This window comes from Zosterops lateralis (assembly GCF_965231275.1).
Source record: "Zosterops lateralis genome assembly, chromosome: Z".
NCBI lineage: Eukaryota > Metazoa > Chordata > Aves > Passeriformes > Zosteropidae > Zosterops > Zosterops lateralis.
Window position 1 is genome coordinate 41,884,043 of NC_139800.1, and position 16,370 is coordinate 41,900,412.

Below are 16,370 nucleotides of genomic sequence, written 5' to 3' on the forward strand. Positions count from 1 at the left end.
ACTGATTTCAATCACATTCATATGAATAGTTAAGAGGTGGGAAGGAAAAATCCCATTTTTAGCACACCTGCAAGATGTGCTAAACAGGATATCCATGACAACACCACTAATATTGCGCTAAAAACACGAAAAGGAATTAAGTTTTAATATCTGTAAAGCAAGATGAATCAGTCTGCCTATTTCTCTTCTGTGAATTGGCTGTTTTGTTTTGTTTTTTAAAGTTAAGTCTGCAAATGCATGCATGTAAGGACCTAATATTCAAGTACAGCCAAGGAAGACTTCAGTCAAGGATATTCTTAGGAAAACTAATAGTTTAGGGCAGAGGCAATCTGTTCATTACATAAAGGGATACAGCTGTAAAAACAAGAAAACATTTCAAACTGAACATATTTCTAATGTATACCATTTTTAGAGGTTATCTGAAAAAGGCTTGTTTTGTATCAAATTTGTAAGATGGCCCCATGAACACATGTCCTGAATGGAATGCAGAGGTGAATTTGATAAATGTTTTTCGTCTGAGAAGGAGAAAAGACAGATTTGGACAAAATGTATTTCCAGGTGGATTTTCTTCCCATCTATAACTGTTACAACTGTTAAATTATTTTCTGTATATATACTGCATGATAACGTATAATGGTTTAACTGATGGATATTTTTCTTTACATTAATGATTTAAAAGCTGATGGAAAGTGGAAGGAAGATGTGTTGAGAACTAAGAAACCAAAAATATGTATACTTCATTGTGAATTATAAAAGAGGTTTACCTGCCAAGACAAAAATCAAAATTTTGTGTATCTCCTGCAACAGATGACTTTTCAGTATCTAAAATAAAGGAAGAGGGGAGTCATAAGGAACACTCAAAGTGGACACATATAAGCAGGGAATAAAAAAAAATACAGAATTAGCTTGGAAAATGCAGGATCCAAAATCATGGGAAAAAAATTCAAATAGCTACTCAGTGCAAGGCGAATATTTTGAAATAGGCTGAGCTGAAAACAACCACTGGAGAACAACAAACTATATGAGTGTCCTGGGTTGCAGTGTAGGATGTACACAAAGTATTTATTCTATCACCATCTTCATGAACTTTTGAAACCAAGTGGGGCAGTGTTTTCCCAAGCCCCTGCCTCTTCTGCTAATGGCCCATTAACGCCTTGCCCATGAGTCACAGGTAACTCCCTCCAGGGGTTATCTCTGTTAATGGGCCATCAAGGACCCACTTCACACTTCTCATGCTGTTGTGAGATGCTCTGCCCAGGGGGAGGAGCCAAGCATTCTCACCTGGATATAAGCTGGTATGTGGGACAGTGCAAGAGCACTTACCTACTGGATTCCCAAAGGAGCAGGGCTACCAGACCTTTCTACAGGATCACTGCTTCAGGAAGATCATCTCACCTGGACTGCTTCCACCATCCTGCTCAGGTTGTATTCTGACTCTGTCAGTGATCCTTTGTGTTATTGCATTTATTTTATTTTACCTTTTTACCTTTCTTCTTATTAAATTATATCTCTGACTTGGAGCCTCTCATTCATTTTGCTTTTAAACCACAACAATGAGTTTCCTTAAAGTAAAGCAACAGACCGAGTGAAGTTCTGGTATAATATATTCTCAAAGGAACAGAAAGAATAAGATAATAACAAATGACTGGCAAAATCACTTCAGGAACCATGTATTTCATATAGCACATGTATATTCCACAGAAAAGTGAAATAGTGGAACTGCTATGAACTTACAGAAGCTGTTCATAATAAATGTAAATCATTTAGCTCCATTCATTCTATCAGTGATAGAACAACACAGTACATATCCAGGAAGGATACTTAAACCCCAAAAAACAAAAGAAATATTCAGCCTGGGGAAAATGCAAAAATATTAGTGTCTGTAAGCAGAATTAATTGTTCCTGATGTTTGTGAAAACTAAGTTCTGTTTAACTCCAGTTAAATAAAGTCTTGCTTCAAAGTGCCAAGAGAAACTGACACTAAGTTAACATGTTGTGATGGAGGACTCACAACTGGCACCATGCATAGTTTCAAGCATCAGAACTTTATTATACCCTTTTATACCCTTCTCACATGCCTAACACCTGTGTGCCCTTTTCCTTTTTTGTGACTGGTCAATACACACCAATATTCAGTGCTTCTTTTTCCTTCAGTGCTGCTCACCTCTCTTACACAGCTGCAACTTATCAGGGGTGAGACTGCCTGCAGCACTATCTCTATTCTCTTACAATCCATTCTCCCACTGAGTTGCATTTGATCCCAGTTCTACTACCAGTGGTCCAAAAAAGACCACAGCCCTAGGCCTGACACATCACTGAACCTCCGGTGCCACACACAATAGAGAAAGGAAGGGAAATTCTGTCACATGTGTAGGTGGCTCCTCAAAATGGGGAAACCCTGCTGTCTGACAGAAGACATTTTACATTTTTTTATGGTAAGGGAGTGGGAACTCTGGTCCTTTATGTTCATTTTATGAGATTTAGATCCTCCTGCCTTCCAAACCTTTGTAAATGTTCCCACACTGTGACACAGGTAATAAGCCAAATAACTGTTATTCTTTGAGATGAAAATGTAGGTGTTCCCTGTGCACTATCTTCAAAAATTCTGTTATCATCCAGTCTTCTTCAAATGGAAGCACACAAATTTACACTGCCTTAACCAAAACCCACAAGTACTGTCTTTGAAAGTTAGCTTGTCATTTACCACAAGATCAGTGAGCCCTCCAGTGGCTATTTTAAACTCTTAACTGTAGCAATAACCATAAGAGAAAATATTTGTATGTAGTTTACTCAGATTACATTTGATTTCATTTGTATTCTGCCATCTTTTACCACTTTAGCCAAACAACACTTAAGGCAACTTTTATAATCCTTTCAAACACATGTATTTTCAGCTCATAAACACTTTTTTCACTCCTGTATATGTACAAAATTTAGAAGTGATACATTTAAAACATTTGACTTCAGAAATCAATGAGCAATATTTATATAAGGGGGTAGAGAAATATCAATGCATTGACCTCAAAATCAAAATCTTAGCCTATAATCCTGAAGGATATATACACACTATCTCTTGAAACTACAAACATCTGGGACAATGAATTAACATTCACAGGCTTTTTCAATGCAAAACTCACCATGTCACAAATTTAACATGAATTTTAAAAATACCTCTTCTCATAAAGGAACTTGTTCCACCGTGGAACTCCTTCCAACAAGATACTGTAGAAAGAAAACATTTGGCCAAAGACAACCTGAAAAGCAAAAATCTATATGGGCAAAGATATCCCTCATCAGAATCTAGACTAAACTGGGAATCTGTCATCACAGTACTTTTCCAACTCTTACGCTCTTCCATTACAGAAGGAAATCACTAGAGAAAGCTGAAAAGATAAGTTTGGCTAAAAGGATCTTTTTTCAGGTCTAGCACTGGCATATTAAGGTTTAAATAAAACCTTACTTAAAGTACTTAAACACTGTATGAAAATATCCAGTAACTGAAGAACTCTCCACTACAGATTTTTTGGCCTTGATGCACTCACTCTAAGAGACTGTGATGTTACACAGCTTCCAGGAACAATCTGAGCAGGATCGTGCCTCATTTGACAGAATCTTCTTCTGCTTGATTCTCCAGTTATTACACAGTATCATCCTGAATGCGTTATATGAGCATTGGTTGCTATGGAAATCATCTGCTAAATTCTGCATTATTGATTTTGTTTAACATGGGAATTGAATCATAGAATCATTAATGTTGGAAAAGACCTTCAAGACCATTGAGTCTGACCTTTGACAGAAGTTGATGTTGTCAACTAAACCACAGAACTCAGTGCCATGTCCAGTTGTTTCTTGAACAGCTCCAGGGTTGGTGACTTCCCCACCTCCCTGGGGAGCCCATTCCAATGGCTCAACAACCCTTTCCATGAAGAAATTCTTACTGATGTCCTGAACCTGAACCTTACCTGGCACACTTTGAGCCTATGTCCTCTTGTCCTGTCACTGGCTGCCTGGGAGAAGAGGCTGACCCTGAGCTGGCTACACTCTCCTGTTAGCCAGTTCTAGAGAAGGATAAGGCTTCTTGGGAGCCTCCAGGCTAAACAATCCCAGCTCCCTCAGCTGCCCTCAGAGGACTTGTGCTTCAGATCCTTCATGTCCTTCTCTGGACATGCTCCAGCATCTCAGCGTCTTTCTTGTCATGAGGGGCCCAGAACCGAACACAAGATTCAAGGCATGGCCTCAACAGTGCCAAGTTCAGGGGGACAATCACTGCCCTGGTCCTGCTGGGCACACTGCTGCTGGTACAGGCCAGGATGCCCTTGGCCTTCTTGGCCACAGTTGGTTTATGTTCAGGGCTGTCAACCAGCACCCCCAGGGCCTTTTCCACTGACCTGATTCCAGCCACTCTGACCCCAGCCAGTATCACTGCCTGCAGTTGTGACACAAGGACCCATCACTTCACTGAGCTGAACCTCACGGAATTGGCCTCTGCCTATCAATCCAGCCTATTCAGATTTCTTTGCAGAACCTTCCTACCATCCAGAAGATCAACTCTCCTGCCCACTTTGGTGTAATCTACAAATTTACCAAGGCTGCATTCAATCCCCTCACCTGGATCATTGATATAGATGTTAAATAGTTAAAATAGAAGAGGCACCAATACTGAGACCTGGGAAACCCAAACAAGTGACAGGCCACCAACTAGGTGTAACTCCATGAACTCTCTGGGTTCAGTCTTTGCTTTAACTCAGTAAATGGACCCCTTGTCCTAGCCACTGGCTGCCAGATTCTCCAGGAGAATGGTCTGGGAGACAGTGTCAAAGGCTTTAGTGAAGTTCACGTAGACAGCATCTACAGTCTTTCCCTCCCCCACTGGGTGGGTCACACGGTCATAAAAGGCGGTCAAGCAGAACCTTCCTTTCCTAAACCTACACTGAATGGGCCCAATCCCCCGTTGTCCTCTATGTGCTGTGTGATGGCACTCGAGATAATCTGTTTCATAACCTTCCCAGGTCTGTATTCCCTGGATCCTCCTTCCAAACATTCCTATAGATGGACACCCCACTGGCCAGTCTCCAGTTGTTGAGGCCTCCCTTGTTAACCAGGACTGATGATAAATGATGGTGGATGGCTTTGTGAGCTCTTCCTCCACTCCCTCAGTACACTTGGGAAAATCCCATCCAGTCTGTACACTTGTGATTGTCCAAGTGGCACAGCAGGTCATTAACTACTTCCTCCTGGACTGCATGGTGTCTATTCTGTTCCCCATCCCTGTCTGCCAGGGCTGTCTGCCCTGAGGATAAGGTGGTCTTACTGTTAATAACTGAGGCAAAGATGGAATCAAGCAACCCAGCCTTCTCCTCACCCTTGGTGAAAATTTTTCCCCCACATCCAATAAATCATGAAGATTTTCCTTGAGTCTCTTTCAGTTTTAATGCATTTATAAAAACAGGTTTTATTCACTTTCACAGCACTAGCCAGAATGAGTTTTGCCTTTCTAATTTTCTCTCTACATGACCTAACAACACCACTGTACTCTCTCTAAGTTGCCTGCCTCACCTTCCAAAGGTCATAAAATCTCTTTTATTCCTCTTTTCTTCCGTGAGTTCCAGTGAAAGTTTCCTCTTCAGTCAGGCTGGTCTTTTTTCTGTGACAGCTTGCCTTTTAGCAAATAGGGATGGCCTGCTCCTGCACCTTTAAGATTTCCTTTGTAAAGCCTATCCAGCCTCCCCAAATTCCTTTGTTTTTAAAGGCAGTTTCCTGAGGGATTCTCTGAACCACTCACTGTCCTGAACAGGACAAAGTCTGCCATCTGGAAGTACAAGGCAGAGGATCTGTTGATCCCCCTCCTTACGTCACCAAGAATAGAGAAACTCTATTGTTACATGGCCACTGTGCCCAAGACTGCCCCTGACCACTCCACCTCCCACAGCCCTTCTCTGTTTGTGAACAGCAGGTCTGGCAGGGCATGCCCTGGTGGGCTCCCCTACCAGCTGTGTCTGGAGGTTACCTTCCACACTCTGCAGGAACCTCCCAGATTGCCTCCTCTCCACTGTGATGGGTTTCCAGCAAACATTTGGCAAGTTAAAATCTCCCCCAAGAACAAGGGCTAAGGATCATGAAACATCCACTGACAGAATATTTCACTTCATCCTGGCTGGGTGGTCTGTAACAAACTCCCAGCAGGATCTCTGCCCTGCTGGCCATCCCTCTCACTGTCACGCACAGACACTCAGCCTTATCCCCACTGTCCCCGAGCTCTGTACAGCCAAAACCCTCCCAGTGTACAGAGCCACCCCACCACCTCTCCTCCCTCACCTGTCCTTTCTGAAGAGATTGTAGCCAATCCACTGCAGCTCTCCAGTCATCCCACCACATTTCCATGGTGATAACTACAGCACTGCTTCCTGCTGCCAATGGCTTCCACTGTTTGCTATCCATGCTGGGTGCACTGGTGCAGAGACACTTCAGCTGGGCTGTCCATGTCACCCCCAATGCTGGCGAGTCACCTCAGGCTCATAAGTGTCACTTTTTAGATCTAAGCTGTTGTCTTTTGAGAAGGTTTTGATCACTACTTCCACAAGAAGATCCATAAAAGCAGAATGAGAAAATTAAATATCAATGAAATGACAAAGATCAATATTAGCCTCCAAGGTCTGCAACGATCTGAATGAATCACAGATATTCTGTATTTCTATACTCATCCTGCAACCTGGGCACTTCTATGACTTGCAAATAATTTATTCAATAATCTATTCAAGAATACCTTCAAAATGAGCCAGCATAGGTACTGCATGGAACATGCATTAAAATTGGCTCCATTTTTCAAGTGAGTTTATCCTCTCTCATAGAGCAATCCTCAGCAATTCAACTGGATTATTTTCAACACTTACATTGTTTTATTCATAGCCACCTAGACCATCAAAATATAGCTTTAGTCTCTCCACAATTTTGTGCAGACCAAAAAAAAACCAAAAATAATCCATCTTCTGCATTTACTAAGGGGATGTTAATTAGCGCACAACAACTCAACACTCTTGATAAAGTCCTTCAAATTAAGTAAGGCAGTAAATTCAAATTTAACTATCTAAATTGAAGTAAATTCTGAATATCAAACCTTCAGAGACAAATACTGTTAATATTACACATACAAGAGATTGCTTTGGGGACTACTAGGGTTGTGGAATACTAGGCAAACACTATATAAAGCCAGCAAATAAAATCAGCAAATAGACAGTTACCTTACTGGATATAAGAATTAAGTGAGACTGGTTTTCTACTGACTCATGGTTTGTGGCTCTGCAGTCTCAGAAGACACATACACCACATGCTGAAAAATATTCACCCCTAAAGCATTTATGCAAAGTTTTTTTTTTTTTTTCATGTAGATTGTCTATCTAATAAGGTACAAATTTAACTGCAACATCATCTCCCATCAGAGTTCTTCTGCTCTGTTTGTCTGCCCGTTATCATGAAACCTGCAATAATTTTTCAGCCTTTGTCTTCAGTTTGAGCCAATAGGTTCAAAAGCTAGTTGAGGATCAAAACTGATGAGAAGTACAATTGTGTACTGTAGCCCTGGTTTGTGATTGACATGTTTTGGTTTCTGAAATTCCTTTCCCAGAGAATTTTCTGCAAAGAAGAGACATGTTTTTGTAATGGCAAGAATGTTTACATATTTTCCCTAGGAGGGATTTCTTCTTGATGTCCCACTGGTCTCACCAATGTGATTGAAGAGGTTTGTCTTCTTGTTACCAATCAAATTGGTCTGTGTAGAATGGTATAAAGAAAGGAGACATTTTCCAAGGATAAAGGAGTCACTTTTTCAGCCTTCTGAAGTTGGAGTCTTTGTGTTGCTGTTGTACACAGCAACAGTGTATGCCTTGCTTCCATAAGAAACACTGAAAATATAAAAACATATTAAAAGATAGCAGTTCATCAATATGTGCCATGAATGTGATTCACATTCAAATTACTCAAAAGTTATTAACTGGGTGTATGATTATGACTCATGAAAACAGTACAAAAGGTTCCTTGACTCTGATCTTGCTGTTCTATTCAGAAAAAGACATTCAAGCATCTGACATTAGTGTTTTATAAGGACACATTTGAAAACTGAGGCATGGTAAGAACACATATAACTTATTTTTTAAAAAAAGTCTCACAGAACTAAACAGGAAAAGCTTCAGAGACTTTTAATCAGAGACTGCTATGCACAACACAGATGGGAAATTTTTCATCTCCTCCTTCTGACAAAAAGCACAGAAAATATTTTCATGTACCATAACTTACATCCTGAACTCTGTATATGCAATAGTTAAGGTGTGCATGGGCCCTTCATTGTAACAGTTTGATCAGTCACAAGCAAGCCGGTTACACAGAGGATTTAAATCTGTTCCTGTCTAGATACATAAAATCATCCTCCACAATAATATTCATAATCCATATTTAGTTCTGAAGAGCCTCTACACTGACTACAGTCATGCTGTTCACATACAGCGTGCAGAATATTAGTCCTTAATTTTATATGTGCTTGTGTTACTGCTACAGGATACAGTGAGAGAAGTTCAAGAATATTCTTTGTGTGAGAAGTTCAAGAATATTCTTTGTGTTTTACCATTTGATCTTGTGTTTCAACAGCAACCTAATCACAGCTGCTGCCCTAATCAGACAGGCCTCTGAGCAGGCACTTATGTTCCAGTTGCGCAGCTTGCTCACATTTCTCCTAAGAAACCTATACCCTCCCTAAGGGTACGTGGAATACTTTTTAGTCTGTGCTTCTTTGATAAATGCTTTAATATATGCCTTCAACATGCTGAGGCAAAAGTGTATGATAAAGCTTCTCAGCAACTTTTCTCTTTAATAAATATCTGTATTTGTGGTCTCACAGACTTCTGACCTGGTTCAGAAGCTTTGGAGTGAGGATTCAATTCACCACTTGATAATCTTAATTCCAGAAACTAACTTCTTTGAATATGAAAACATGTAACAATTACAATTAAAAGGTCATTCTAGAGCAATGGAGAGAAAAAAAATTACTTTTGTTCTACACTCCATATTTGCAAGTTAGAGTGGGAAAGCATAACCGACACAACCATAGAAAGCGGGCCTCAAAGAAACCACTGATCAGAGACAGGATCAGCTTGACCTAACACATTACTGCAGAAAGCATTTTTTTTTTCTGAAATGTTCTAAGACATTTAAATTACGTACTGGCAGGAAATGTTTCCTAAGGTCTAGTACAAAGATGCCTTGACAAAGTTCAAGCATTTTTGTTCTCTCTACACTGTACAGAACAGTTTATTTCCTTGTTTGCAATGTGACAGATACAGCTTTTGTGAGTAACAGTATCCTGAAAACAGTGATGAAGAGCCTTGTTTCACACAGTACCACACAGTGTGGCTGAAGCTGGACCTCTGGAGGTCAGGTGGTCTGACACCCTTGGTCAAGCAGGGTCACCTACAGCCCAGAATCATGGCCAGATGGCTTTGGAAGGTCTCCAAAGTTGGAGACTCCAGCAGCTCTCTGCCAGTGCCCCATCTGCCTCACAGTAAAAAAGGCTTCCTGATGGTCAGGAACATCCCATGTTTCAGTTTGTGCCCTCTACCTCTGGTCCTCTCACTGGGCATCACTGCAATGAGCCTGGCTCTGGTCTTCTTTGCATCCTGCCATCAGGTTTTCACACACAGGTTTTCATCTTTGTAGCCCTTCACTGAACTCTCCCTAGCAGCTCCATCTTTCTCTTGCATTTGGGAGCCCAAAGCTGGGCTCCAGCAGAGGCCCCACTTGTGCTGTATGGAGGGGCAAGATCACCTCCCTCAACCTGCTGGTAACACTTGTCCTACTGCAGCCCAGGGCACTGCTAGCTATCCTTACAGCAACGACACAGTGCTGAGTCACATTCAGCTCAGTGTTCATCAGCATTCCCAAGTCCTTTTCCGAAAAACACATCTCCAGCTGGGGAGATCTCACCACATACTGATGCCTGTGGTTGTTCCTCCACAGGTGCAGGATTTTGCTCTTCACCTTGTTCCACTTGTTCCCCTCAACTTCATGAAGATACTCTCAGCCTATTTCTGCAGTTCCTTGACTTGGGACCACAACACTGTGGTTTCTCAGTTACTCCTCCCAGGTAAGTTTACCTGCAAGCTTGCCGGGAGTGCACTCTGCCCCACTGCACATTAATGAATATGTTAAAAAGGCTCAGGCCTGGTTTTGACCCCTGGGACACACCTCTACTTATTGGTCTCCAACTAGACTTGTGTCATGTGTCACCATCCTCTGGGCCTGACCATTGACCTGAGGTCATTGTCTGCACACCCAGTCCATACATCAACTGCTTCTCTTTGAAGCTACTACCTGGAGCCAAAAGCCTTGCTGAAGCCTACAGAAACAATGACTGTTCTCTCTCTCCCTGGCTCTTTAACAGGCTGGTCAAGAGCATGATGGTCCCTTTCACTTCCAAACGAACTCAAAGGAGAAAGGCTTATGCATAGCCTTACATAGAGATCAATTTTCTCTCATGTTCAGTATGTATGAGATAAGCTGAATGCTTATAAAAGACGACACGAGGAGGAAATGTCTTTCATCCAGTAGAACCCATCATGGTGGTTTAATTTTTTCCCCCCATTATTACACAAAGACATTCCTAACAGAGATCATTGTGTATGTTCTGCCTCAAGTTTTTAAAAATAACAGTTGTGCCCCCTGAAATTAAGCTAAAGAACTCCAAACCTCTCTATTTCAAATAATCCAACCAAAACTTTAGAAAATGTGCAGGTGGCTGGTACTTTTACAATTATACTGTAATAAATATTCATTTATTACATGAATTTCACACATTTAGCTACAGCAGTTCAAAAATACTTCATTTTGCCTGTAAATGACCTGTGTTCAACAAGCTCTAATATGAAGTCAGATGAAGAGAAAAATATTACTGCTAGATTATGATAAACACTCCTTTTAATGGTTGTATGGTGTGAGACTGGCTTAAACTTCATTGTTTAAGACAAGCTCCAGTGCCAGTAGAAACAATGCAGCTAAAAAAAATCACCTATTACCCACGCATGGGTATTAGCAGTCATGCATCACGTGGCTTTGGTTGTTTTTTTCTCCATCAGAACTGTTTTCAGACAGATGCATTACATAACCACGGGCAGTACCCACGTTTCTGGTAGCACCAAGGAAGCAGAAACTTCTTGAAAGCTTACCTCCTTTTTTCTGCAGAGGCCCAGCAAGGAGAAGAGAGAGGAGCACACCACAGGCAGGGGGCATTGAGCATGAGGGGAAATTTAGGGTTTATTATTTATTATTTATTTATTTAAGATTTATTTATTTATTTAAATAAATATAAATTATAATTATAAAAATTTATTAAAAAATAGGATCCTTACTGCAGGGGCATGAAGCACTGAACAGGCTTCCTGGGGAGGCTGTGGATGCCCCATCCCGGGGCGTGTTCAGGGCCAGCAATGGATGAGGCTGAGCAACCTGATCTGGCAAAAGGTGTCTCTATCCATGGTGGGGAGTTGGAACTACATATTCTTTCAGGCCCCTTCCAGCCACTGTGGCTCCATGATTCTGTGAAAGCAACCGTGAGATCACTCTTTCTGGTCACATTCCCACTGCACTTATCTCATCCCACAGGGCAGAAATAGCACGCTTATCTGAGGAGCTGCAGCGCCTCTTCGCCAGCCGTGGGGGCCTGCTCTGCAGGCATTCCCAGGGAAGCATTTGATGTTTGTTTCACTGGGTAAGGATGTTTGTAAACTGAAATCCACAGTTCCCACTGTTATAAATGGGTGTGCTGCCTAATTATCCCATGAAAAAAAACCCCAAAACAAACAAAACACCAAGCAAAATTAATTATAGCAACAATTTTAATTCGAGCAGCTTAAAAGTTACAATAATTTGCAAATAGTAAATAATATATTGGTTCTTAAAAATAATACAAGAGCAAAAGATTTACCGCAGGGTGCCTACCGCGAAGTACAGAGCAGGACCTTGACTCCTGTCCCCCGTACAAAGCCAAAATGACCAATCTGGACTCTTTTATCAAGTGTGTCACCACTCCTTCCCACCAATTTTTGATTTGTAAGATTTACATCACTGCCCTTATCTCCACCTATCACCATCTCTACTGTACATGTTCCACCACCCTCTTTTCAGGGGTCTCCTAACCTGCGGGGATTCTTTGTGAAGAACGCTCAAAGGCTTCCTCACTGTCCTTTTAGTGACCCCTTGGGTTACACATGTGTATTAAGCTTATATTATGTCAGTAAATACTATATTTGCACATCCGAATAATTTTATGGTACACTAAGGCAATACATTTATTTTAACGTTTTTCTGGATTTCCGCCAGAATTTCCCATCACCAGATAAATATAACTTCCTTATCTCAGCCTCTTCCTCTCTGCTAAACATCTTCTGGAGAAGGGGGGAAACTTCCTGCTCTTCACTTGAAAACCTGGAGGTGAGGGGGGCACCTTTCCCCTCTCTCTCTCCAAAGCTACATTTTAACTATTATTTTACTATCTTTAAATATTGATTACAGTTTCAATTTCATCAGCACGAATCATACTCATTTATCACACCACCCTGCTCTGGGCAGGTACCCCGAGTTTTACCTGTTTTCACCCTGAGCACGTATGCCCGACGGTGCAGCCATTGCCCGCCAGCTGCAGGCCAGGACACACGGGCTGACAACAGCCCCCCGGCGGCCAGGGGAAAATACAATTTTAAAGTGAACACGACGCTTAGTTAAAAGGACGAAGGCATCACTCTCTCGCTGCCCTGAAAGAAGCAGGCCGCCCGGACACCAGGGACAGAGCCGGGCCCCGCCAGGCCGGGCGAGGAAAGCCGGGCCTGGGCGGGCGGCGAGGAGCCGAGCAGGGTAAAGCACTACCGAGCTGCGCATGCGCGGGGCGGGGGCAGCCGCCCCCCATCCCGGCCGTGCCGCCATGCCCGGCCGCCGCTGGCCAATCAGGCGCCCCGAGCCTCTCCCCCCCCCCCCCCCCCCCGCAGCCCCGCCTCCCCGCTTGGTGCCCGCGCCACCGCTCGGCCCGACGGCCACCGCCCGTTACGTAACGCTCCCCCGCCCGTCGCGGCCGCTGGGGATTGGTTGGGAGCGGCGAGCGCGCGAGTTGCGCGACGGCAGGCTCGGGTGGGGCGCGTCGGCGTGGCACGCGATTGGCCGGCTCCGGCGAGAGCCAATGGGAGCCGAGCCGCTGGATTCAAACGGTGCGGGGCGCGGAAGGGGCAGTTAGTGCGCGAGGCGTCCGTGAGGGAGGAACCAGAGGCTGCTGCCCGTGCCTGCTCCAGCCCGTGCCGCTGCTCCAGCCTGCGCTGCCGCCCGCCATGGCCCACAAGCAGATCTACTATTCCGATAAGTACTTTGACGAGCAGTACGAGTACCGGTAAGAAGCTGTAGGAGAGTGCGGGATAGCCAGCTGGAAGGATTAGGAAGAGCCGTTCCGTAGGAGGGCGGCTCGGCAGGCGCGCGGACTGCTCTCAGGGAGTGAGGGGCTCTGCCGGCGGAAGGGAGCCAGGGAGGGCGCGAGGCCAGCGGGGAGGGGCTGTGCTGAGCCTCCCCAACGGGGTTCTCCGCGTAGCTTTGGCCGAATGCTGTTAGCGGTTAGCCCGGGCTGGTCGGTGAGCGGCCAGCACAAGTCCTGGCCACAGCGTGATGGCGGAAGGGCGCTCGCTCCAGGGAGGGGGCTGTGGCAGAGCCTGGGATGGGGCAGCGTCGGCCCCTGCCGACGGGGGACTGTTGAAGTTTAACTCTTCTAGGCTTACTTGAAACCGGTATTATAAATACTTTAGAAGTCCAAAGTTCTTAACTTTTAAGTAGCTAATACAGCAGCCTGTTGCCAGGAGCGCATGCTTCTCTGAGTGTACCGTCATTGGAGTCTGAAGGGGTCTAAATCTCTTCTAGAAGACAGTTTGGCTCCCAGTATGCAGTTGTTTTACAGACGTTACGTTTAATAGTAGTAAGTGATTTTAAACTGGGTTATAGGACGGGTTTCATCGTCAAATACGTGCTAAGTGTCAGTACTCTTCTTTATGGGAAAAGTGAGTATTCATAATCTGCTTACCGTCTTTCAGTGCAGATCTGTTCCAGTTTTCTAGTGTGTAGTATTTCATGTGTGTATTTAATAATTAAACCTCTACAGACATGTGATGCTGCCACGAGAACTTTCAAAACAAGTGCCAAAATCTCATCTGATGTCTGAAGAAGAGTGGAGACGACTTGGTGTTCAGCAGAGTCTTGGCTGGGTTCACTACATGATCCATGAGCCAGGTGAGCATATCTGAACAAAATCAGACAAACAAAAAAGTCAAATGTCAACTGCTGGTGCTCAGCTGAAGTATGTGATGTGTAACTCTTTCTGTAGAATCCATTTGGAACCACTAGTGAATATTACTATCTTCTTGCTACTTTACTCCTTTGCCAACAAAGGCAATGTAATTTGTATTTTCAACCTTCACATCCTGCTTCTAGACTTGTAAAATGTGAGTCTTATCTTAGATGTGTATGGTTTAACTGTAGACAAAAAATACCAGACTGAAAGTGTTCCTGCCTCTGCCCACAGAAATGGGCTTTTTGTGAGTTCTTAAATAATATGAGTATGCAGTGACTGAACCAAAGTTCATGTAGCAACATATCTTTAAATCATCAATCTGACACACTCACTTTTTTGTACAACAAGTTAATAGATGCTCATGTAAACAAAGTCCTGTATTAATCCTCTGAAAATTCTAGAGGATAGTTTCAAGTCTAGCTGTAGAGCCTCCTGAAAAATCCATATTTCAGTTAATGGGGTGTGAAGCCCTAAAACTACTACTAACTAGAATGTTAGTATTGTGGGAGCAGCCGTTCCAGGTAACTTAGCATTGACAAGCCTTACAAAATGTAAGAGGTGATTGATGAATTGCAGCAGCATGAAGTTCCAAGTGTCTGAAGAACCAGGTGAAAAAATTAGCATACCCATCCAGTGTTTCCCTTATTTGGATACCTTTGATATTTTAGACTTTCCTGAAAGCATTTAGAATTAAGAAGACTGGTTAATACAGCCAGCTTACATTATTATCAAAGTGGGGTTTGTTGGTGTGCCTAACAGACAGTATCAGCAGTTTTAGTCTAAGTTACAGTAACAGTGCTTATCTTGAATAGCCTAATGAAAAGAGACATTATAAAATATTCAATACTTTCCCAATACTTCCCTCCTGTAAGGAGCTTAAGTTTATGACACTGCCAGCATTAGGTATAAAAATAGAAACTTGACTGTTGTAAGAGTACTACAAACTTGGTCTGTTAATATTAGATGTGGGGTCATACATAGGCTTCTTAATTATTTGAAATTAAACTCAACTATTGTTCAAGATTAAAGAAATCCCTTTAATCGAGATTTGGACAAACTGACATGTTGTTTAATTTTCTTTCTACAGAACCACATATTCTGCTCTTCAGACGACCTCTTCCAAAGGATGAGCAGAAATAAGTCACCGTCTCTTGAATCTTCTGGAACTATGTATATGAGTGTATATAAGTTGGTAGTATTCAGTGAATACTTTAAATTTACAAAACATACATCCAAACCTGTGCATGAGCTGTATTATTCACAGCAACAAAGCTCAGTCAAATGCAATTTCAAAGCAGGCTGCTATGATGTTCAAAGAGTGTTGATTTATCTTTTACTGTTAATGTAAGTGCCTCTCTGACTTAAATTGTGTTGATGGTTGTGTTGCATGTTGTGATTAGCTCATCACTTGTTAGTGTTCTGTAACTTTCATGCTTATATTTTCTGCTGTACTGTAGTATGTTCAAATCCAATCCTTCAACTGTTTAGTAGTAAGGTGGCTTAAGAAATAAACTTTTTAATGTTTTATGAAACTTACGTGTCTGGAGTTGTAATTTACTAGACAAAACAAATACTCATTGTTTTATTTTTTTAAGAGTACCTACTTCAAAAAAAACCAAAAATAATTTGGTGAACCTGGTATTACTTGGTATAAACTTAGGGTTGAGCACTACTCAGTATTTCAAAGGGCTTTTTATGCTCCTTTGTGTAACTTTGCCAATACTAGTTAATTTTTACTCTGGGGTTTTAGCCTGCTCTTCCAGTCTTATGTCCAAATTGTCACTGTGGCTTCTTGGGACCCTGTAGTAGTAGCCATACAGACTTTGAGAAGGTGCTTCTGTATATTGAGTAACTCTTAAGAGTAACAGGTCCATTTCAAAGGTGAGTTACAATAGTTGTGCACAATTTGGAAGGCCAACAAAAGCAGGATTGAAGTATGTGCTCTGCCTGTGTAATGTGTGCTCTCAGGGAGACAAGATGAAGTAAGTAACCTGTAAAGTTTGGTGAGGAA

General features: G+C 42.5%; 1 protein-coding gene across 1 annotated transcript; it reads left to right on the plus strand.

The window, feature by feature from the left end:
- The first annotated feature begins 13,260 nt into the window (after positions 1 to 13,260).
- CKS2 (CDC28 protein kinase regulatory subunit 2) lies at positions 13,261 to 15,859 on the plus strand. Its single transcript, XM_083883816.1, has 3 exons — positions 13,261 to 13,414; positions 14,171 to 14,298; positions 15,447 to 15,859. Exons 1-3 carry the CDS (start codon positions 13,356 to 13,358, stop codon positions 15,497 to 15,499), a joined length of 240 nt encoding a protein of 79 aa, XP_083739942.1. The 5' UTR covers positions 13,261 to 13,355; the 3' UTR covers positions 15,500 to 15,859.
- Positions 15,860 to 16,370: the final 511 nt, after the last annotated feature.